The 26,448-nt window shown below is 34.8% G+C and overlaps 1 protein-coding gene across 4 annotated transcripts in view; it reads right to left on the reverse strand.

The window, feature by feature from the left end:
* LOC105144355 (Nutrient Amino Acid Transporter 1) overlaps window positions 1–26,448 on the reverse strand; it is a 203,813-nt gene that overhangs the window by 22,704 nt on the left and 154,661 nt on the right. For 3 of the 4 annotated variants that reach the window (XM_087407523.1, XM_087407525.1, XM_011053215.2), the window contains 4 exons: window positions 20,727–21,101; window positions 19,939–20,305; window positions 19,768–19,867; window positions 19,497–19,673 (listed from right to left, as the gene is read on the reverse strand). In XM_087407523.1, the coding sequence (XP_087263649.1) occupies window positions 19,497–19,673; window positions 19,768–19,867; window positions 19,939–20,305; window positions 20,727–21,101 (1,019 nt within the window). Of the gene's footprint in view, window positions 1–14,191; window positions 15,078–19,496; window positions 19,674–19,767; window positions 19,868–19,938; window positions 20,306–20,726; window positions 21,102–26,448 lie in introns of those variants that run through there. The other variant, XM_087407524.1, reaches the window with a different exon arrangement.

Consider the following 26,448-nt stretch of genomic DNA (forward strand, 5'->3'; position numbering starts at 1 on the left):
TCAACAAGCTGAATGAATTTTTGCCGATAGTAATATTTTATTACTGAAGATTTTATCACTGGCTAATAATGTTTTCAATGGTACATTAATTTTATATAGTTTTATATAGTTTTATATAGTTTTATATAATTTTATATAGTTTTATTGCTAAAATAAGAATTATTATAGATTAATATCTTATTCCAGAATATACCTCATAAAATTAGAATAAAAAAAAGTTTTTCCCTAATTCAAGAATTAATTTTATAATGCTTCGAAGCGGTCACCCATCCAGTTACAGCATACTGCCGCATACATCCGCTATCCTTGATTTCTGAAATCGTATGGAAATCGTTGCACTTCGATAAACTACGAATATTTATATAATCATGGATATATAGTTATGATACTCTGTTCAATATATGGTCCTGATAGAAATTTGTTCAGTCTAACTGAACATCCAGTTAATTACTGTCTAATATTTAATTTTAATATTATAACGATTATTTTCAGGTTAGGAAATCATACGCTGTACTTTTGTAGTACCAATTATCATGTATATCGTCTTCGACTAGAGGTCTCCACAGTCTCTTTTTTCTGTCGATAATAGTACGCCATATTGATACGGTTTATGTATCATGATGTACAGTATGTAAACAGTATGCAGTACAAGTACAATATTGATACGTTGTACTATAATATCATGTACACTTTTTGTACTGCTACCATATAGTTACGCCGCCACTCGTACAGTAACAGTACGGTAGCAGTATTTTGTGCGGATACCGTGAGATATCGTACGCTTGGTTATCTAGAGTAATATTTTACTATTGAAAATTTTATCATCGGTCAATGATAAAATCTTTAGTAGTAAAATATTTCCATTGGTAAAATTCCATTAAAAGCACCACTGGATTGTATAAATGAATAGCTTTCAATGCGAATGATATTCCTATTGAATAGTAAGCGTATTCAATAGTAACTAATATATCATTAGTCGAATGATATTCCTATTGGACTTCATCTAATGATAAAATATTTTACCATTGAACGAATGATTTTCTTATTGAACACTTCAAGTAGTAAAATCATGCGATAATGCTCTTGAGTCCGTATAATTTTATTATTAGTTCAAATAATTTTACTATTGATCTGAATGATAATACCATTGACATTTTTCGCGACCGATGGGAAAATCCGTTCGCTTGAGTCAGTCGCGATTCGGAAGTCACCGAGAGTAGTCGATCCCGGTCAATCTTACAATCACGGTATCGAGAATATATTTAGAGAAAGTGCAGTATGTTGTGACGACTCAAGGCAACGGCTTCAGGCGTAATCGCATCCATCCAACTATCAGGCGATATCCCCAGGCGTTGCCGTAGCACAGCGGCTCAGGATGTTCGTCCCAGGTGTACAGAAACCACATTAAACTGTTTGGCGACATTCCCAGGCATTGCCACACAGCGAATACCTCAAGGTATTCGCGCGCGTACATAAATCGCGCTTTGTGACAATATTTGACATATGCGAGTGAGCTTGTAAAGAAAAAAACTTGGAGTGTGATACCTTATGAATCATACAAATATACTCTTTTCACACAGATTTAATTATGGTGAGAAATTTAATGTGAACTAACACAGCACGCAAAAAGACAGCACGATCCTTAAGTGGCTCGTGTTGAACTACATAAATTTTGGTGCTTCCTATGAGATAAATTTACGAATCCTGATCTATGAAAACGAGTTGACGAATAGAAGCATCTAGTAACACATCCACGCCATCGAGTCCACATTGATGGGGTTTCAGGCGATATACGTTCCATAATTACCAGAGTAAGTCGTTTATAATCTCAATATAAACAATAAACATAGATAAGTCAAGCTCCTCGTTCAAAAACGAATCTCCCTCAAATCGCAAATCAAACTAATAGTGCAACGGTTATAACACCAATAAAAAAACGACGAATCAAGTTGCTCGAGGCCCTGATGCCAATGTTCGACGGTAGTTATGAGAGTTGATTTATTGTTTAAAAATATTATTATTATTATTTCACAGCATGATCGGTTCGCAGAACGATTTATCGGATATCGAGAAGTTACATTACTTAAAGTCAGCGTTAGTCGACAACGCCGCTAACAAAATAAAGATATTCATTTTTGACAGCATAAACTATATAAAAGTGTGGGAACGCGCATACAAAGTGAAATGCATCTTGAGATATATACGAGGACAAATCAATAAGTATCCGTGTTTCAAGATAGGCGACATTGCTGATACAAGTTGGCATTATCATCATACTACCATTTTTCAAATGACGCCATACAAAATTTCAGAGTGATTCATGCAATAGTCTTGATTTGACAGCAATTCGTAGTAAGCGTGTTTGATGTTTTCCGATACAATGGAAAAAGAGCAATATCGATCCGTGATTCGTTTCTTATTTTTGAATGGAAAAACGTGCGAAGAAATAAAAATGAAGTTGGATGCCATCTATGGAAACTCTTCACCATTTATGACAACCGTCAGGTATTGGTTCAACGAATTCAAACATGGTCGTTCGTCTGTTTTTGATGAGGAGCGCCTAAGCCGCCCGGCAGACATGGTTACTGAGGAAATCGTTGAAAAAATCCACAACATGATTCTCGCTGATTGCCGAACGAAAATTAAAGTAAATCCCTTTTTTGCTCAGTAAGCGCTCAATGAGCGGTCGTCGCTTCTAGATGCATCCAGTAATGAACCTCGTATCGATATCTAACAAAATAACATCGCAATTGTTAACGACTGCGATGGCTTTGTTAGTGACGGCGGTAAATACGAGTCTGTTAAATGCCGCGTTACTGGATACATGCGCAACGTAAATTTTATCACTGATCATATAGTGAAACGTCTAAATACAATATACCGGTGCTCGCACAATCAGTGCAATTAACAATATAAACATCGTTTTGAAGGGAATAGTAAGAATTGTCATGAAATCAACGAACGATAATTTTAGCAGGAGTTTAATGTGTTTAACTTTACCATTTATTACAAACCTGATTCCGGCTGAAGGTTTTCCATAAGAATAAAAATACCCAATATAAGATTAGCAGGCTTTCATTTACCACAACCACTGTCCGGCAATGGTGTTATTATTCTCCGTCCAGCAAATAAATCTATCACGCGACGGACACGATTTGTATTTGTAGAAGACGCGCTTAGGCTGGGTGATCGTTAACAGTACAACTTTGCAAATTCCGTCGAAAATCGAGACGTGTTATGTAACGGATTTAGAATCGCAATTGAACAAATTCTGGACACTCGAGGAGGTTGTAGTAAATACCTCAAATTTTAAGCAGAGGGACGTGTATGAGGCGCACTTTACGTAAACCATTTCTCGTGACAATTCCGGGTGCTACATAGTTCGTTTGCTGTTCCGTGAAACTAAGAGGCATCTCGGCGGCTCACGCACTCATCTCACGAGTTGTCGTTTAAGTTAACGTTTAGCCGTTGGAACGGTAGTTTTAACGCGTAAATCTAATATTAAAGGCGGAATACACGCGGATAATTGAGGAATATTTGAAATTAAATTATTTATCTGAGGTAAAAAATCCCGACGATCATGGATATTATACGCCTCATCATTCGATAACAAAGGAATCGAGTAACACAAAGATGCGAATAATGTTCGACGCGTCCGCGAAATCCAACAATGACATACTTTAAATGACATATTAATAGTCGGACTTACAATTCAAGACAAACTATTGCCCATCTAATTCGATTTCGGACATATAATTACGTAATCACAGCCGATATAGAAAATATGTATTTGCAAATACAATTGCACGAAGATGATTGGCGATATCAAAAAATTTTGTGGCGCAAAATGATAAAATGAATCGTAATTTCGATTCAATACACTTATTCGGCATGTCATCATCACCATTTCTTGCGATCCGAACATTGCAAAAACTAGCCGACGATGAAGGCCATATATTTCTCAAGGCAGCCAAAGTCATCAAGAAGCATTTTTACGTAGATGATTTAACATGCGGGGCCGACAGTATCGATGAAGCTCAAGTGATTCGTGATTAAGTAATCGCTTTGCTAACCCGCGATAGTTTCACTATCAGTGGGTTTCCAATGAGGAGTATGTTGTCATGATCTTGCAACTGGAGCGTTACATGCTGGATTCATGTTCGACGGAGATCGCTCCTTAAAAACTCTTGGAGTAACGCGGGACGATGAGATTACTCTGTCCGATCTATTGTATTAAAATTACAAAGCGATTAACGAAACGATATGTATTGTCGAAGATCACAAAAATTTTCGATCCATTGGGGTTATTAAATCCTGTTGATTTCTACGCCAAAAAACTAATGCAGGACATTGCGTGTGGCAATGTCAACTTGATTGGAACGAATCCATTCCACAGAGCATGCACACAGCGTGACTAAAGTTCGTCCAGCAGCTCGAAATGATAGATCAAATTTCCTTCAATCGTAAATTATTAATTGAAGAACCCCGCGACGTTCAATTCTACGAATTCTACGTGCAGTATTCTTGCGGATACGGTGCAAGCATTTACATACGTTCTACAGGAAAGAACCGAAATACAATTAGATTATTATGCGTCAAATCTCGTGTTGCGCCGTTAAAAAACATCACTATCCTGCTTCTTGAGGCTTTGCGGCACATTTCTATTGGCTCGCTTATATCGGAAGGAGAACGGCATATTAACAATCGGATCTAACAAACCAACCTTTTAGTGCGATTCCATCATCGTACTTCATTGGCTGAAAACATCATCTCATCTACTCAATACATTGGCAAATCGCTGAAGTATAGGAGCTCATCAACCCAAATGAGGTCGACATATCAGATCGCAGGATAACCCTGCTGATGCGATATCGAGAGGACAGTTACCGCACGCATTTTCGCGAAATCGAATCTGGTTTACCGGACCGACGTGGTTAAGTGAAGGCGAAAATGAATAATAATCTCGAGCAAGTTAATGACATACCCGAGTTGCGAAAGAATATTTGTTTGTTAATGTCTAATGAACCTGAAATAATTGAAAGATTCTTCTCATATTCTAAGCTATTAAGAATCGTGGCATACTATCGTGCTTCCCAGCGACAAGTGCACCGAGTCATTATGCGTAGAGGAAATAGAAGAAGCTGAAATAAGTATTGAAAATCGTTCAGGCTGCTCGATTTTCTGCCGAAATTAAAATTCTTCGAGATAAGGGCCCTACGATTAAGAGCAAATTCGCCAATTTGTCCATTCATAGATGATCAAGGTTTAATTCGTGCCGGAGAGTGCCTCCAAAATTCGGATGTAACATTTTCAAGAATGCATCCTATTCTGTTGCCGAGTCAAACAATTTGAATGACCGCATTATTCGCAAAATGCACGAGAGATATCACCATGCCGGCATTCAAATGACACTCTATAATCTTCGACAAAGATATTAGTTGACCGACGGTCGGAATCAGGTGCAAAAAATTGTGCACTCGTGTGTACAATGTTTTCGTTTCAACGCTAGTAATGTTGAACATAAAATGGGAAATCTCCCACTGCTCGCGTACGTGAAATGATACTAATACCGTTCACCAATACCGGTGTCGATTTCTGCGGCCAATTTTATATTAACGAAAAGAAATATCGTAACAGAGCTCGAATCAAGATCGACATATGCATATTCACATGTCTATTAAAGCAATACATTTCGTAATTGTTAGTGATTTAACGTCGACAGATTTCTCGCAGCATTGCGACGGTTCATCGCAAGACGGGGCATGCCTAAACACATTTACTCAGATAGCGATACTAACTTCGTAAGCGCGAACAATCAATTAAAAGAAATGTATGCTTTATTCAACTCTGATAAATACAAAAAATCCATAAATAAATTCGCCTGCGACCATCGTATTACGTGGCACTTCATACGCCACATTTTAGAAGATTATGGGAGTCCATGGTTAAGCTATTCAAATATCATTTCAAAAGTGTTGAAGGAGATTCATTATTTACATTCAAGGAATTAAACATATTTATTATCGAAATCGAGAGCATTCTAAAGGTCAATTACATCTCTTTCTTCCGATCCGAACGAGTTACTCGTGTCGTCGCCCGCTCACTACCTGATCGGCAAACCGCTAACAACTCTCCCGGAGGGCAATTTAACGAGTGTTCTAGCCAATCAGTTGTCCACCTGGCAGCACATTTCCAAAGTACGCCAGGACGGATTTCTGACACGCTGGAATACCTAAATGATCTTCAAATGCGCAACAAATGGGTCAAAGTCCAAGGTTTGCTGTCAGAGCCGTGGTGCTCATAAAGAAGAAGAACTTGCCATGCAATCAATGGGCACTTGAAAGGAGCAAAGTGCATCCAAGCGACGATGAAACAGATCAGGCAATTATAGTTAAGACAACAAACGGAGAGATGGCGAAATATTTAAGTCATTAATTGAGTCATAATATTGCAATATGTTGAGTGATCATCATAGGATGCATTGCACACGAAGCGCGTTAGCATTAAGACAAAATGTCTCGAACATAACAAATTGTACATAAGTATATGAATACCTCTGATCTAATCGATGTGCAATCATATCAGAAGTCAACGTTATACATGTAAGCGATCTCATATACGTACATTTAAAATATATTAGGTGTTGGAATTAATTCGTAGCGTTTTTAATGAAAGAATGTTATTTATTTCACATGAGCATTAAAAAATATATTAATGAAAGTACTTCCCATCACTTGTAAAACGCTACGAATTAATTCCAACACCTAATAGTTGATCGATCCCTCTCAACGGGGGAAGGATTTATGCGTCTACACAAGGATGTTAATCGTCATACACAACACATTAAAAAAAGTAATGGACGGACAACACACTCACATACACATATACATACATGGCCACATTAATATAATATAAAAAAAAATCGAAAAAACCGACAGCTTAACGAAAGAAAGATTCAGCACCTTTCTGTACGATTTTTTTTATGATTTATACGATTTAGTTTCTATAATTATTCTGCACATAAAAGTATTAAGGTAATGATATCAAAAAACTAATAATTTACGAGATATTTTATATCTATTCTGTCACATATTGGCATAAAATATTAAATATCTCGTAAACTATTAATTTTTTGATAATCGAACTTTAATATTTTTACGAATTATGTATTTTCTTTCTACACAATTTACGCACTGTTAACTGCATCGACTTTTATTGCCTTTATGCTTAAATTGTTTAAATTTTAAGGAATCTGAAAATTTGATATTTTAATTGTTAGCCATTGCAACTATAAAAGAATACATTCAACTGTGCATATTATTAGTTTATTCGACGATGTATTAATTCTATATATAAAATGTGAATACTTTTCATTTTTATAATTCGTACCACTATGTTTTTGTCTGAATGTACACAATTAATATATATAATATATAGAGCGTTCAAAAAGTTTCGGATCTTTTAAATACACCTTGAAAAATAAACATTTTTGAGAAAAATGTCTCATACAAAAATTAAATAATTAAAAATATTCTATTTAATGATCTTATCAGTTTGAGTAGTATCAAAGTCAAATTGATTTTTTTTAACGAAAAACTTTATTTTTTTATTTCAAAATTTAATAATTGGTATCAAGAGTTTTTCAAAACCTATAATAAAGTTACTTTCCATTAAGTACTTTTCAAGCTTGGAAATTACAGTACCGCTGACATTAGCATTTCTCAACGTGTCCAACTGTTGGATAAAACCTCGTGAATGTCAAGATCATGTTCTAGATAAAATTTATTAAGATCGAGACTATTGGAGGTTGTTTCTCATTTTCATGTTTGCACTAAAAATTCATGTTTACGTAAAAATGAAAATAAGAGATCCAATCTCCAATGGCCTTGATCTTAACAAATATAATCCAAGTTTCGATCTTGAATAATATTTAAGAGGTTTTAACCATTGATCAAACACTTTTGGTAGTGCTAATGCCGGCGATAATTTTCAATCTTTATAACACGAAATATACTTACCGAAATTAACTTTCTTATGTTTTGAAAACCTCTTGACACCAGCTATTAAATTCTGGCATCAAAAATAATGTTCCATTAAAAAAATTGATTTGACCTTTGGTGATGCCCAAAGTCAAACTAATAAAATAATGAATTGACTTTAAGGGGATGCTGGAGCAAAGGCTGAAGTCAATCAAGGTCGATATTACAGGTTTTTATTTCTAATGTATAAGATGCTTACGCCCTCTAAGTTAATATGATCATGCAGGAAATTCGATCGATTATAGATATTTTTATTCCATTTCCTACATTACATCTTAGCAGGGACGTGTATTAGGGTCGGTTCCACAAATATAAAATTTATTTTGAAAAATTTTTCAATTTTAGAATTAAGAAAAAAATAAACCGTAATTGAAGTTATCTTATATTTGTAGAATCGGGCCTTAGAAATACAGTTGTATTATGTACACATGCAGTGTTCCAATATATACCACCAGTATTAAAAATCTGTAATATATATCTCAGCAACCAGTGGCGACATCTGTGCGTTCAAACATGCATTTTAAAGATTAAACATTTTGCTATCATCTGTCAAAGTTTCATTCATTTTGGTTGACATATAACGAAGATATGACAATTCATATTAAACAAGATTTTGGTCGAGGTAGAAATTTTAATATGGAACAAAGAGCAGTGATTAAATTTAACGCAAAACTTGGTAAAAGTGCATCAGAAACATTTCGATCGATGCAACAAGTTTACAGCAGTCAATGTCTAGGTCGTACAGCTGTTTTTGAGTGGCATAAGCGTTTTTTGGAAGGCAGAGAGACGCTTGAAGATGACAAAAAATCAGGACGGCCAATTTTGATTCGAACACCCAAAATGATCGAAAAAGTACACAGTGCGACAAATATGCGTATGGTTCGAATCGTTTTTCTACTGATATTTAAAGCCTCTTCCATCATTTTTAGTGATACATTGCGATCGTTTGCAACAAAATCACATACTTTTTCGATCATTTCGGGTGTTCGAACCAATTGGCCGTCCTGATTTTTTGTCATCTTGAAGGGTCTCTCTGCCTTCCAAAAAACGCGTTTACTCAAAAACAGCTGTACGACCTAGACACTGACTGCCGTAAACTTGTTGCATCGATCGGAATGTTTCTGATGCATTTTTACCAAGTTTTGCGTTAAATTTAATCACTGCTCTTTGTTCCATATTAAAATTTCTACCTCGACCAAAATCTTGTTTAACATGAACTGTCATATCTTCGTTATATGTCAATCAAAATGAATGAAACTTTGACAGATGATAACAAAATGTTCAACCTTTAAAATGCATGTTTGAACTCACAGATGTCGCCACTGGTTGCTGAGATGTGGTTCGTGTCCGGGAACATATTTGTCGCACTGTGTATATATATACAGGGTGTCCCATTTTAATTGCCCACCCCAAATATTTCGAAAACTACACATCCTAGAAGAAAAAGTTTTAGACAAAAGTTGTAGGGTTTCGAGGGGGGCATCCAACAGTGACCTTGACCATGACCGTTACCATGGCCGTCAAGGTCATTTCAAGGTCAAGTCAAAATTTTCAAATGGAACGCCCCTTTTTTCACACCGCAATTGGAAAGAGGAAGAAATTTTACGTCCGAATATGACCTTGACCGTGACCTCAATGTCAAAATCATGTCAAGATGAAATCCAAACATCTTGAAAACTATGTGCTCTTGCAAAAATGTTCGACACCAAAGTTGTGAGGTTCGGCGGGGGTTATTTAATGACCATGATCATGACCTTCAAGGTCATTTCAAGGAATTAGAAAGAGGAGGAAATTTTACGGGTCTGAATTTTGTGTGATCATAAAAGCAAACTCCCAATGAAGAAAACTAGTTATAAAGGACCATTTTATGAAAATTAACCCTTACTCCGTAATCCTTTGTTTCAGCACCTTAAATCTGTAAACCATGGTCTTTTAGATCCTGTGCCTTTTTTAAACTAAAAATGCTTTGAAAAATCTGCAGAAATTCATGGAGCTTCTTAAAACCCTCAACTACAAATCCCAATTAAATATTTCGGGAAAAATAATTTTTTTTACATTTCTTATTTGAAAAAAGTGGAAAAACCTATGGAAAAATCACTTGTTCTTGCACTTGCGGGTCTTGTAGACCTTGGGTTACAGGTTAAGGGTTAAAGATTTACCTTCAACATTAGTGTTAACCGATGTGTACGGCGTGGAGGTCGTCGAATGGATTTCACACGTCATTAGCCCTGAAAAAGGCCGATATTAGTCAGCAGTTGTTGGACCATGTAAATAACTGAATTCTAACAAAAGCAAGATGTAATGAAGCATCCAGCCAACAAAGGCCAGATGTAATTAAGCATCCAGCCAACAAAGGGAAGATGTAATGGAGCATCCAGCCAACAAAGGCAAAATGTAATGAATAATCCATCCAATAAAGGCAAGATGTAATGGAGAATCTGGATAATTTACACAATATCCAGCCATCAAAGGCAAAATAAAGTGTACAACCCAACCAATAAAGGTAAGATCTAATAGTGAAATTGAATAAGTTAGGAAATGCCCAAACAACCATGGCAAGATGTATCAATCAAATTCAGGGATCTATTTTAAATGTTCAAATGCCTCTCCATTCACTTCCATGCATTTGTTAATTCTTCTTTGGAAGGAATTTCTTACATTTTGAAGAAAAGTTGGAGGAATATCTTGGCATGCCCTTCGAATTCTGTCCTTCATATCTTCCATTGTTGTGGGTTCCGTTTTATAGACTTTCTCTTTGAGATATCCCCAAAGAAAGAAATCCAAAGGAGTTAAGTCCGGTGATGGTGGTGGCCAAATTTGCGTAGTACTTCCCAGACCAATCCATCTGTTTGGGAATCGCTCATTTAAGTAATTTTTTACTTGTCGAGATCGATGTGCCGGGGCCCCATCTTGCTGGAACCACATTATTTCCTGAATATTATGAGGTACATTTCTTAAAAGATTTGGTAACTCAGTTCGAATAAAATCTAAATAGTTATTACCATTTAAATTTTCCTCAAAGAAATATGGTCCCACAATGTAATCATCCATAATTCCAGCCCAGACATTAAGCGACCATTGACGTTGGAACTCCTTATGTCTTTTCCAGTGTGGATTAACATATGCATAATAATGCATATTATGCCTATTAACGTCACCTGTATTGGTGAAGGTGGTTTCATCGCTGAACAGTACCTTTGCAACGAATGCTGGATCTGCTTCCACCTGGCCTTGCACCCAGTTGCAGAAAGCTAAACGTCGAGGATAATCAGTCTCTTCTAATTTTTGAAGCATGTGAATGTGATAGGGATGGAATTTTGAGCCTTCAGGATTCGATTGGCCGTTGATTTTGGGATACCATGCCTTTTTCTATTTCTCTTGTTGACATATGAGGATCCACAATAGCAGCTGCCACAACAGCTACAGATTTTTCTTCACTAGCACCTAGATTTTCGTCGCTCTCTTTTTAGACTTCCGTTCTCAGCTCTGGTGCAAAGCCTTTTTATAGTCTTCCTATCAGGATGACGCCTGTTCGGATATTTTTCAGCATAAAAGCGCGCTGCTAGTGAATAATTATGCTCAGCTCGACCAACTTGGCGAATCATATCAACAATTTCATTAGGCGGATAATCGCCCATGATTACGGTTTACAGAAAAAAAAGACAGAAAAAATCTAAAATAACCGTTAAACTACTACAAACAACAGAAATCCAAAGATCTTGTTATTGCTCGAGACAACATCAAAATTTCTTACTTTATGAAATAAACATTGAGTATAACTAGATTAAATGACAATCTGCCTTCCGCATGAAAATTAAGAATCTTCCAGTTATTCAAGTGAATAAAAGAAACTAAAACGAAACATGGGTTACATAAATAGAAATTGACAACTTTTCAGGTACTACTAAAACAAATGACAATCAGCCTTCCGCATGAAAAATAAGAATCTTTCAGTTATTCAAGTGAACAAAGGAAACTGGCTGGATGCTTAATTACATCTGGCCTTTGTTGGCATTCAGTTATTTACATGGTCCAACAACTGCTGACTAATATCGGCCTTTTTCAGGGCCAATGACGTGTGAAATCCATTCGACGACCTCCACGCCGTACACATCGGTTAACACTAATGTCGAAGGTAAATCTTTAACCCTTAACCTGTAACCCAAGGTCTACAAGACCCGCAAGTGCAAGAACAAGTGATTTTTCCATAGGTTTTTCCACTTTTTTCAAATAAGAAATGTATAAAAAAATTATTTTTCCCAAAATATTTAATTGGGATTTGTAGTTGAGGGTTTTAAGAAGCTCCATGAATTTCTGCAGATTTTTCAAAGCATTTTTACCGTTTAAAAAAGGCACAGGATCTAAAAGACCATGGTTTACAGATTTAAGGTGCCGAAACAAAGGGTTACGGAGTAAGGGTTAATTTTCATAAAATGGTCCTTTATAACTAGTTTTCTTCATTGGGAGTTTGCTTTTATGATCACACAAAATTCAGACCCGTAAAATTTCCTCCTCTTTCTAATTCCTTGAAATGACCTTGAAGGTCATGATCATGTCATTAAGTAACCCCCGCCGAACCTCACAACTTTGGTGTCGAACATTTTTGCAAGAGCACATAGTTTTCAAGATGTTTGGATTTCATCTTGACATGATCTTGACATTGAGGTCACGGTCAAGGTCATATTCGGACGTAAAATTTCTTCCTCTTTCCAATTGCGGTGTGAAAAAAGGGGCGTTCTATTTGAAAATTTTGACTTGACCTTGAAATGACCTTGACGGCCATGGTAACGGTCATGGTCAAGGTCACTGTTGGATGCCCCCCTCGAAACCCTACAACTTTTGTCTAAAACTTTTTCTTCTAGGATGTGTAGTTTTCGAAATATTTGGGATGGGCAATTAAAATGGGACACCCTGTATATATACGAGTATATATATTTTTCCTGTCATACAATGTCATTTTAGGTCAGGATGTGATATGTATTAGCTATACATAGATATATTACACATATAATATACGTAGCTATACCATTTTTTGCTACGTTTAATAAAAAAGATGTAGAAATTAATCATGTTAAAATATTAGTGGTGTGTGTATTTAAATATAACACATATATAGGCAATATTATACAATATTACATATATGTATACTATAATGTGTGAATATACATACGTTGCAGATAGAAGTTATTAATGCTAAGCTATTTATGCATTTATGCTATATTTAAATATGCAATATTAATTGTGTATATATATATATATATATATATATATATATATATATACAATACTTATTGTAACTTGCTGTTAGTCAACATATACATTGACCTATAAGTGTGTACATTTACTAAAGCACTTTGAATATGATATACTTTTCATTACGTACAGTGTCGTATAAAATTATGTTTCAGACAAATAAAGTTTCAGACAAAAGTTGTAAGATTTTAAAGAAGCTATTTAATGATATTTAATTCTTTTTTCTTCATTAGTTTCTCTGTTTCGATCGTGTCAAGCAATCAGCTTTTGATTCCATCATGACAATGCATCTATTGACATTTCTTTAATTGCAGACGCCAAATTCTACAAATTGGTTCCATAATTGTATCTCACCAAATTTGATGATCGAATGCCTCAATAAACTAAAAGTAGTCAGCCCACGATGAACGCCTCTGACATTTGTCTATAACTAGCCAAAGCATGATTTACGGCTGTGGCATTTTATTATAGCTAGCCAGCTCACAATTAACGCCTCTGGCAGTAAATTAAAAATAGTCAGCCCACGATGAACGCCTCTGACATCATAATTAGGCAAAGCGCAATTTATTGTTATAAGATTTAACCATATCACTTGTATGATAAATAAATGTGATATTTTCACGAATGACATAAAGATGCTAACCTTTCCTATTCCGGCTTTATAGGGTGCCTTCCAACAAGAAACACAGTGTGAAATACAATCTTGTTCGCCTATACAAGGATGAGATACTGTATTGTACTGAGTGAGTCGCTCGTTAGAAAGCACCCATAACCTTCTCTTACCAAAGGCAGACAATATTCTGCTACTATATTTTTTCTATTTTGTGGACACAAAACACTATATAAATACGTACACACACACACACACACACACACACACACAACACGCACACACACAAACACACACACAAACACACACACACACACACACACACACACAAACACACAAACACACACACACACAAACACACACAAACACATGGTTGTGTGTAGAACACTACTACACTACACTGAATTGCCAGTACTGTTGCGCGGCAACGATACTGTGAACGCGGGTCATACTGGTTACAGCTGATTGACTCATATAATGCCGTTGTTTTCTACACATATAGCGTCTCGCAAAACGATATATGTATGCATATACATATACACATATGCATACAAAAAATTTTTACTTTTCATTCTAAGAAAAAAGATACATAATCGATATCATGATCACATTATCTTTTCCTTAGCGACTAATTAAGAAAAGGCGTTCACCGTATCTAAATCCACGTTATTGTAAAAAGACTCTCTATTATCTTTGAAGTTCTATTATTGATACCTCATTTAAATGTATTCTCCAGGTTTATTCCACTAAAAAAAAATACAAATAGATGACCAGATGTATGATACGGTAAAGTAAAATTTTATATTACATTCTATGGCATAAAAATGTGAGCAGTAACTCTTTGAAACTGAATGTATCATAAAAATAATAAAGCAATATTTTACAAGTACATTACATTTAGTAAAATGCATTAAGTTATTAATATGATGTTCAATCACCATTATTAAGAAAATACAATATTATGTAGGAAGGAAAATATTTTCATGACAATTTGCTGAAAGATATGGTCGCAGCATGTTTCTTACTATGACGCTCTTGAGATACACGTCCACGCATGAGCGGTTCGCCCGTCAAGCGGCGTCGAGCGGTTGTGAAGGAAAAGTAGGCAGCATTTCAGAAATCGGCTCGAAATGCGCAACTAATTTCGAGCACATTGAAGTACACGTATATAATTTCTGAAATTTTATAAAAAGTATAATATATTTGAAGTAATATGTTTATTAATAATGTTATTTATTAAATAAAAATTATGATAAAAGGAAAAAGCAGGATCGAACATAAGATCTTCAATATTCTGATCTTGCATCCAACGCCCGAGACCACGCTGAATTCTTATGGATCACCTCGACGAACGCAATACATACAGTGCACGGAAAGTCATAAACTATTGTATATCTCCTCAATGTTTATGTTTTGAAATCAGTTTTGCTATTATACGTTAATGAGAAAGATATATGATTAATATAATTTTATAAAAAGAAAATGAAAAAATTTTAATTCACAAACACGGTTGCCAGTTCTCCGTTTTTTTTTTTTGCCAGATTTCGGTTGCTTGGACTAATATTTAATACTCCAGCAGATGACAAAAATTGGAGATTTTTACATCTGCTGGAGTATTTAATATTAGTCCAAGAAACCGAAATCTGTCAAAAAAAAACGGAGAACTGGCAACTGTGTTTGTGATTTAAAATTCTTTCTGTTGTTTCGATAGACAGAGAAAAAACAAAAACAGATAGAAGCTCTGATAATCGGTGAGTCTCCGCGCGGACACGCCGAACTGGGCTCGCAAAACAATGAGTCTGTCTCTGTCCTTCTCTCTGTGGTCACTTGTTCCTAGCGACCGAAAATATTTTCTCGGCGATCTCAGCCGCTTGACTTTATCATAAAGGGGAAAGAGACATTTTAGATAATACATAATTTTTATTAAATTATATTAACCCTTTGCTCTTCGATTTAAGTTATGATGGAGCGTGCCATAATTAACAACCTGGAACGTGTTGTTTATGTTTGGCCCGATAGACGTACCACGGCTCTCATCAATGATACTTATGTTTGATCTGATTTCTTTACCACGAGTCTCACACGATATTGTAAGTGAAAGGGTTAATCATATACCTTTCTCATTAACGTATAATAGCAAAAACGATTTCAAAACGTGATAGTTAACGAGATATAGTTTACGATTTTCCGTGTATTTTATGTACCGCGTTCATAGAGATCCGCAACATGTCTCAGCATTAGCTGCGAGATCAGAATGTTGAAGATTCTACGTTAGATTCTGCTTTCTCTTTTTTTTCCATAATTTTTTTTTTAATGAATAACATTATTAATAAACATATTACTCCAAATATATTTTTATAAAATTATAGAAATTATATGTGTACTTCAGTGTGCTCGGAACTAATTACACATTTCGAGCCAATTTCTGAAGTGCTGCCTATTTTTCCTTTACAACCGCTCAACAGTCGACTGCTGAATCGCGCGCGGATCTCAGGAGCGTCACAGTATAAGAAATATGCTGCTATCATACCTTCCAACATGAAAATTTATCATGAAAATATTTCCTTCTTACATAATTGTTATTTTCTTAATAATAGCGATTGAACATCATATTAATAAGTAAATACATTTTATTGAATATTACGTACTTTTAAAATATTACTTTATTATTTTTATGATACATTCGGTTTTCTTTCAAAGAGCTACTGAGCATGCTTATGTGCCACAAAATGTAATATCTTTTAATATAGAATACTGATAATATCAATTTAAGACTAATGAGAGTCGATACAGAACGAGATGCGTAATTTTTAACTGGAATGACTTAACTCCAATAATCCGCGATGTCTTTTTTATTCAACATGTGAAATACAGAAGGCATGTTGAATAAAGAAGACATCTCAGAAGACTAAGGAAAGGATTGATAATTTGCTGGAAGGTACGGTCGCAGCATATTTCTTAGTGCAACACTTCTGAGATATATGTACATCCGCGCGCGATTCGGTGCAGCTTAGCCGTCGAGTATTGAGCGGCGGCAGCGGGGGGAAAGAAGGCGACGCTTCAAAAGTCGACCCAAAATTTAACATGTGCTCCAATAACTATAGAAAGACTACACTTCAATCACTTCAATAGATAAATAAACAATTATTTGTATATTGCACATAAAGGCACATATAAAGGCTTTTTGATTTGTTAATTACAAAATTATATTGATATCATCCTTATAATTATATTAATTATCGCACTTTTGCGATTTGATTGATTATCAGAATTTTCATACATTTGGATGATAGTTATGAAAAAAACATTTCACAGAAAGTACCGATCGACATCAACATAACAGAAACATGATTTCTTTTCGGATTTTTTCTAAAGGTAAACAGATCTCATTTATAAAAATACTGTTTTTCTATCTATTTGACGCATACTACGTCGAATTATTTTTTGCTACAATTGTCGGTTTAAACTTTTAGAAATACACATATAATTTCAATAATCAAAATATATTTAGCCTGTAATATGTGTTAATTAACAATGTCACTTATTTAAAAAAAAAAATTATGAAAAAAGAAAAAAGAAATGGATCATGGGATCTCTAACATTCAGCTCTCGCACCTTTTGCGCAAGACCACACTGAGATTTTGCAAATCATTTCTATGAACGTGGTATATAATGCTCATAGAAAATCATAGAAATATCAATATCTCGTAAATTATCATGTTTTGAAATTATTTGTGCTATTATTAGAGAGAGAGAGAGAGAGAGAGAGAGAGAGAGAGAGAGAGAGAGACTGAAGGATAGACTCGCTGTTTCGTTCGACGAGCCCAGCTCGGCGTGCGGAGTTCTCCGATTACAATCAGAATTTCTATACTTTTTTGTTTTTTCTCTGTCTCTTCACTCTGTCGTACGTCTGTTTCAATAATTCGTTCTGCAATTCAAGAATGTGATTTCTATCGATTCTGGTTTGGCATCATCGCCGATGCAGCAAGAACGCATGATTCCTTTTCTAAACAATGATCCTGATATATATTTCTATATAATATATAAAAATATAATTCTATATAATATATAAAAATATAATTATTATAGCGTTTCCAACCGATAATATATTGTTGGTTTATACAATGATTCCATTTCTGTAATTAAATAGCAGTACTTCGCTTGTGCGCGATAAGAGGAATGGCGCTTCTTACTAAGTCATCATTTCGACATCCGAATCGAGTCAAAAATGTGCTATATACAATAATTTCAGACCTTGCACGTTTAAAATAAGTAGCTGACGATTTACAGAAAACCTCGAAGAACAATACTACGTTGGCAGAAACAGTTATGAGCTTTAATATGAGAGCAATGAGTATTCGAAAATTCCATTTATATGATACGTCTGCTACAAGATTGCCGCGTGTCGTTTCGACATCCGATTCGAGCAGAATCGAAGCTCAACCGAACACAGATCGCGTTCCGAACACTGATATATGTATGTGTAAATTATTCAGTAAATAAAGTTTAGACATGTGTTATATATATGTACACACACATACACACGCGCGCGCGCGCGCGCATGCACGCACGCACACGCATACATACGCACACGTGTATATATATTGATGCATATATACATAAAATAACATATATATATATATATATACATATATATGTTATTTTATGTATTGGTATGCATCAATAATTTACTAAATAAAATGTATGTAAAAGACAGAACAGTGCAATTAAAATAATTATCTTCATTGTATTCATATGTAAATAATATGGTACGTTTCTTGTTTAGGAAGAAATTATTCAACAAAATTGAAATAACTAATATCATATTTATTTTATTATTATTTTTCCTCTCAAAAGAAAAAACTTTGGTCAGGGCACGTTTATTGATATGGGCCTGAGTAGATCGATAATTCAGATTATTTTTATGGTTCAGCTACGCTGTCGGAATATCGCGGAACTAAAATACTGCTTGGTTTCATGGCTTCACGTCACTCATAATATATAATTTCACTCATAATATATAAACGAAATTTTCGGATACTCTTTTCTCTTATACTAAAACCTTATACTAAACCCCCTACCTCGTTTCTAAAAGCATAGGATTGTTCGTTTAGACTTTTTGTAATTCGCCAACTACTTTTTATGAACGTGCAAGATCTGAAATTCTTATATGCAGTACATATTGTGACGTGTTGACTACAGAAGCCGACAACAAAACTGTAAGTCTTCAATTTTCTTTCGTTTTCATATTCAAATGTAGCTGGCGAATTGCGTTGTTGTCGATACTTCAATTGTGGAGAAGGATTTTTCAATCCATAAACACATTAAGAGAAAAGAGTCTTTAATAATTAATGATAAAACAGGACACTCCAGCATCCCCTTAAATTATACAACTTTTGTATGAAACATTTTTCTCAGTAATGCTTACTTCAAAATATTTAAAGAACCCGGGACTTTTTGAACATCTTGTGTAATAGTATAGGTGATATTATGATAGAAGAAATAGAGATGTACAAAATAATAGTCAACAAAATTTTATAAAAAGAAAGTGTAGAAAAATTTTCTAAATATCAGTTTATCTGATTTTAACTTACCATAAACTGAATAAGGATAGAACTTCTTGTTGTATTTCAGTAATTCAAGATTGGCGAATGTATAGAAGAAGATTACAAGGACAATTCCAGGTGTAAGGATGCTCCAACAAATTCGCCAGAACATCGACAGCCGTTTCTTCAGCATAAATTCGACATCGTTCAGAAAATTACCCAGTCCTAAAATCGTTCGTTTTAAATAATAACAATTGGATAATTAATTGACAAATATAAATTTATTAAACGAAATTATTATAGACGGAGAGAAACGTACCATATGACCAAGCGACAGCAATCATTTCGAAAGCAGCCGGTAGAAAAGCGATAAATGAGGTCACATAATAATCGACGAAAGTTATCATGAACTGGCCGCCCTGTGAACATTTGCTCAATTAAGATAAAAGCAACGATTTAACAAAAATAATTGTTAATGGCACCTAATTACCGGCGTGACGTATATAAGACCGATTAAGAACTCGCAGAGGCAAGTGCCAGCCGCTATGTGCCAGTACTTGACCTTCGGGAACTGATCATGCACGATGGAAATTATGGCGGAAGCGAGACCAACCTCGCTGCCAATACCCAGGACGAATAGCATTGCGAAAAACATGACACTGAAGAACTGCGGTGCGATCGTAAATTTAGCGATCGTTTCCGGATAGGAAATGAATGCCAATCCAGTGCCACCTCGAACCACTGTGCCGATGTCCTCGATCCCTAATTCGCGACTGAGATTACCTAGAATGGCGAAGATTGTGCAACCAGCCAGCAAACTAGTAAAGGTGTCCAGAGTTGTCACTATCATTGCGTCCCTAATGAATGTGAATAATGAAATCCATTTACAAGTCACATAACAGACATCCATTTGTGTTTAATTAATATCATTTATACATATTTATCCAACCATACATATTTTTATATTAATAAAAACACAACGAGTTGTAAAGAAATCTTTTTTATTGGAATTAATAAGTGTTAGGTCGATTAGTCATCGTAAAATACTGAAACAGAGTTATCCAAATGATTCATGTAGAAATTTCCAATCGATATATCCAAATAGCACACGACATCCATGGATATCCAATGGATGTCTCGTGCTGTCTTCAATAATGAAAATAGTTGCAAATTCTCTAATTATATATGTCGTGTGTGTGCGCGCGCGCGCGCGTGTGTGTGTGTGTGTGTGTGTGTGTGTGTGTGTAATAAATGAAAATAAGAATGTTTTTAACTAACCGATACAGGTCATGGTGAAATTTGTTATGCGAAGCAAACATGACGACAGCACCAAAACAAACAGTTAATGAAAAGAAGCATTGGGCAACAGCGTGGTACCAAATCATCGGCGTCAACAGTTTCTCCCATGTCGGGGTGATAAAGTAGAAGATTCCAGTGACAGATCCATCCAGCGTAACTGCCCTTATAAGCAGCACAATGAGAACTATATAGGGAAATATCGCCAGAAAATATGCCGCCTTGCCGGAGCTGCGCACGCCGCGTATCACCACAAGAAAGACCGTCAACCAGCTGACGAAGAGCGTAAGCGACAGACGCCAGTCCGGTGCACCGATGCCATCGTTAATATTGTCCTTTTCTCGCAGTACCTCCTTGCTGAACAAACGCAATATCTTTGTCATATCTTTATTGTGTTTCAACAGGTAAATGTACAGAATGTCCCAAAACTATCAGATATTCTGAATTCTTTGGCTAATTTTGAGGATTTTTTTTAAGTCGAGAAAATTTATGAATTATTTTATTATGCAGTAAGAGAAAAAACATAGTAGCAATTATAAAGGTGATAACTTTTATACGTAGAATTAACATTATATACAAATTTTTATGTAAAATTAAAATACATAGTTAAATAAATTATTTTATAGTTATACTACTACTAGTTGTCATTTATACAAAAATATCTTGTATTAGTTAAAACATAATTAGATAAAACACCATGAATAGGTAGAGTGAACTAAACTGAATCGAAAAGTTCTGTACTATCTCGGAATTTTAGTAACAGTCAACGAGATAATAATTTCTAAGGATTACCAAATAAGTGTATATCCGTCGAACCTATCGCCAAATGCAAGCGCGTGGTATGATACAGCACAGGGACAGGTTTTTCGCTATCCATATGTTATCAAGACCATTTGTAGTAAACAGCTACTCGTGCACCTAGCAAAACGACGATGGACGGTTCTTGTTGCGCGCTTATATTTGATCGTAGGACGTGTCATTCAACGGTAAAGGTAATAGGGCGCTAACCTAGGGCTAAAGGGGCCTCAGGGCGTGGGAAGGAGTAGGAGGTACTCGTAAGCGCGGGGAAGGTCCCCGGTGGCGGCATCGCTGTTTACATAAACATAAGACCTCGGTTGATAGATTACATAAACATGATGAATTCTGTATTTTTTTTCGTCATCCGCCGCTGCTGCTCACCACCACCCTTCCCAAAAATGCATCGATAACAAAGGCTTGCATACACTTACCGCATATACTTACCATCCGTCTTCTTATGTTTCATCATATTTCCCGTCGCGTTGTCGCTCCCATCGTACCTTCTTCTCACAAAAATATTTTATTACACGTTTTTTATTTAATGATTTAAATAGAGAAAACGCTTAATACGGTCGTGACCGTCTGTCGCAGCGCGACAGATGATGAGCGCGAAGATGTTGGCAGCACGCGTAATATGATAACGCTGCTATAATAACGCTGCTATAATAAGAAAGAAATGAATAATATCATAAACTCAGATATACAGTTCAATATGCGCTTACTTTTATATATAACGTTTTGACACAGCTCTTATTATACAGTTCTTACAATATTTATAAGCAGGAACTTAATTTAATATAATTTAATTTAATTAATTTTCAAATCGAATTTTAAGCACTTGCTTCCGATTAGTAATAAAATGTACATTTACTTTTCACATACTGTTTATAACATTATCTAAAGCATAAACTTTGAACTCACACTCTATATCTGATTTTTTATTATAAATTTTGCGCAAAAAATCTATAGCATCACATTTATCGATAACAATTTTCACCTAAAAGTATTACAAAATATTTAAATTTTTCATAGACGATATGCGTATACTGGCACAACTCAGAGTATACGTTCTCGACGCAATGTTTAAATTTGAACATGAAGAGATTGATATACAGCTTCATATACAGACATGTTTCGCGCAGTGTTAATTTGACCACATTTACATCACGCATTTTTATAATTTCTACCACAAGATCTTGAATCAATAATGATGAAGGTGCAATTGACTGCACGAACCGCTCAATATCGGCGCGTCTTTCGATGAAAGCTTGCCACATTGGATGAGACAAGCTTATGTTGTTATCTTGATTGTTAATTGCAATTTCCATAAAAGACACAAGCCCCATGACGATTCCGATATCCAGGTATTTGTAAGCTGCAGAAGTCAGTGTAAGTCTTCTTCCCAATATATGAGGTGTATAGGGTTTTTTATTACAAGAAGATGCTCTACAGAAGAAAGTTATATATATATACGTAGGCTGCTGGAAAAGTTTCTGCAATCTAATACTTCCAGTGGCGCCAACCTGCTACTATCATATCCATAAAATTAGACGTTTTTAATCTATAATTCAGTTGACAGTTTGTACCCAAGCCAACTACTAGTTTTGTTTGTATAGTATTGTAAAAGAAGTTATTTTGTGAGAAAATGGAAATTTCGCGTGAAAATTTTCGAGCAATGATTTTTTACGATTACAAATGTAATCTAACTCCGAAACAATGCATCGATCGACTTCATTTGGGGAATGAAGCACCAACCAATAGGACTGTTTATAATTGGTTTGCCGAATTCCAACGTATCTTTCTTTGTGACGAATTCCGTGAAGGTCGTCCATCACGTCTGTTGTTGCCACTAATGTTGATGCTGTGCGTGAAATGATTGAGCGAGACTAGTATATGATGCGAGATTCAGGCATCCTTAGGCATTGACAATATGATAGCAATACATACGATTTTGCATGATCATTTGAGCGTACGGAAACTTTGCAGTCGTTGGATTCCACACAATTTTACCGAAGCTCAAAGACAGGCTTGTGTTAAATGGAGCAAATAAATGCTCAAGAAATTCAATCGAGGTCGGTCAAATTTGATCTACAACATCGTTACTGCGGACGAAACATGGATCTATTCGTATACCCGAAAGTAAATAACAATCCACTGTTTGGGTATTTTCAAAATGAACCGAAACCAACAAGTTGTTCATTCACGCAGTGCTGCCAAGCAAATGATTGCTTGTTTCTTCAATTATATCGGACATGTGGCAACCGTGGCTTTAAAGATCGAAGGACTGTAAATACTTGGTATACAACAATTTGTTTGCCAGAAATCATAAATGAATTAAGTAGAACAAATCGAAATCGTCGCATCATTCTTCATCATGATAACGCCAACTGTCACACAGCACGTCAAATCGTTGATTTTTTATGCAGTAAAAATGTCGAATTGATGACTCATTGTCCGTATTAATCTGATTTATCACCTAATAACTTCTTTTTGTTCCCAAACATTAAAAAGAAGATGCGTAGTGAGCGATTTGAGTCGCCTAATGCAGCTGTTGAAATATTTCGTACACTGATTTTTGAAGTTACAGCCTCAGAGTGGAAAAAATGCTTCCAAAATTGATTCGAGCGTACAAAAATGTATCGATCTTAAAGGCGAATACTTCGAAAAACAATAAAGCCTAGAGAAAAAAGGAACTGTAACAAAAGATAAACAAACTATAGAGAAAAGGTATAAAAAAAATTTATAAAATAAAAACTTACAGTTTATAAAACTCTTCATCTTGAATAGGAACGTAAAATCTCATGCTTGGAAAGCGTTGCAGTAGCGGTCTGTCTGAACGACTGATGCAGTAACATTGCCCTCTCTCTAAGTTTCGTCCCTTCCATCACATTTCTTCAGGAATGCATATAGAATTGTTCAACCAACAAAGCGAAAGATCAAAAAATGAAAACGCCGACAGCTTTATTAGTGTAAAGATAAAAAATTTTTTTAAGGACATTCGACTTATTAATACGACACATTTCGCGATGACATCATGAATGTAATTTTGATACATTGCGACGTTGCCAAATTGTATGTATAATGATCTAAAATTTAAAGATCGAGATGCATTGCGACGTTGCCAAATAATGTACATAATGATATACGTCTCACCCGTTGTAGTCCTATACTCGCCATAATATTCATGCTCTCTCTCCTATCCATCGTGATTATATACTTATCATATTGTAGTATTTGCGCTCTCTCTTCTTCCCGTTATTCTTTCCTACGTTCTCTTTTCTTCTTGCTCACAATTTTATTAAATAAATATGGTATTTGTTTTACGATTTTTTAATGATATGACTTAGCAATGATTTTAATTTAGCTAATTATAATAATATTTTTAGTAACGTAATATAATACAAATAGCTGAGCGTTCCTAATTATACAACTATTATAAACTGTTATTGAGTAGCTATCGAACACTTATTGTACTACGTCGTACTACTGAACAGGGACGGATGGGATATAATTTCCGGCCTGGAAAACTATCAAATTCGGCCCTGATCAAAATCTCCTGTAAAGAAGGGGGGAGGGGGGGGGAAACAAAATTCCATAATATATTAAAAAAGAACATCTATTAGTAAATAAACAAAATAAACTTTTCTCTTTGGTACTATATCACAAAATTAAAATAAACTATAATATAAATAATAAAGAACAAAAACAGAAAATTGTTATTAAAGTATTGCCACAACTTAATAAATTAAAGCTTTTTTCAGTAAAGTACTTTGCACTGCCAGACTGTTAATAACTTCATGATTATCAATTTCATTTAAAATTGATTTTTCATAATCATAAGATTCCAGTCGGTTATCCGTCAATTTATTTCTTAATCTATTTTTTTATATTTTTACTTAAGAATTGAGAATGATTTCTCACATTTTACTTGTGATATTGGAAGTGTTAAAAGATACTGATATGCTGTAGCAAGTGCAGAATACGCTCCCTGAAACATGTTGTATTTTAAAATTATTGCAGCATTTTGCACAATTTTTGCAACTCTTGCAAATATTTTTTTCCTTTTTATATATATACATACTACAAATTTCAATATCATGAACCTCTACATAGTCTAAATTATCAATGTCATCTAAATCTGAGTCACAATTTATTTTATACGTATCTTCCAAAATTAATTTCAATTTTTCCCAAATTGTTATAATACAAAATTTACAAGTTCCTCTTTTAATTTTGAAGAAGTTGCAGAAGAATTGTACTTTATTATTTTTGCGAACAAATAATGCATGCAGTTATCAGGTAGATTTTTCTTACTGCATATTTCTTCAAAATGATTAGAGTCTAATATTGCTAGATCCCTGCATATATCCATATTTTTCAAAAATCTTTTGCTCATAGCTTCAACGGCAATATTCATTAATACATTGGACGTAGATATTTTAAATTTTTCTTCTGCAGTTTGTAGTTCGTGAGATGCTTTTTCGTAAAAAAATTTGTTTACACTTCTTCGACGTATTTCAAAGAATTGTTCTTGAATGTCTGTATCTATATTTCTTGAATAGAATTCTGATTTAACCCACTCTATAAATACTTTTGTTGCCTCTTGAATAGAGATAAACTCTCTGGATAGACCTAAGTTGCTTAATAATAATCAATCATATGATTAGATTTAAGCAGGTCTAAACGTTTAGTCTGCAAATATCTTAATAAAGAACCAGTTATACTAAAAATTTTTTAAAATATTTTCGCTGTTATTATATTCTCGTATTTCAGTAGACCATCTTTATGATTTTTAGTTATAATTCTGGATTCAGGATTAATTTTAATGTTATTTTCAATTCTTTGTAAAGCGTCAATGACATTAACATATAAACTATTTTCGGATTTATTAAGCTCTCCAAACATT

This window comes from Acromyrmex echinatior, chromosome 7, assembly GCF_024713525.1.
Source record: "Acromyrmex echinatior isolate Ae372 chromosome 7, ASM2471352v2, whole genome shotgun sequence".
Taxonomy (NCBI): Eukaryota; Metazoa; Arthropoda; class Insecta; order Hymenoptera; family Formicidae; genus Acromyrmex; species Acromyrmex echinatior.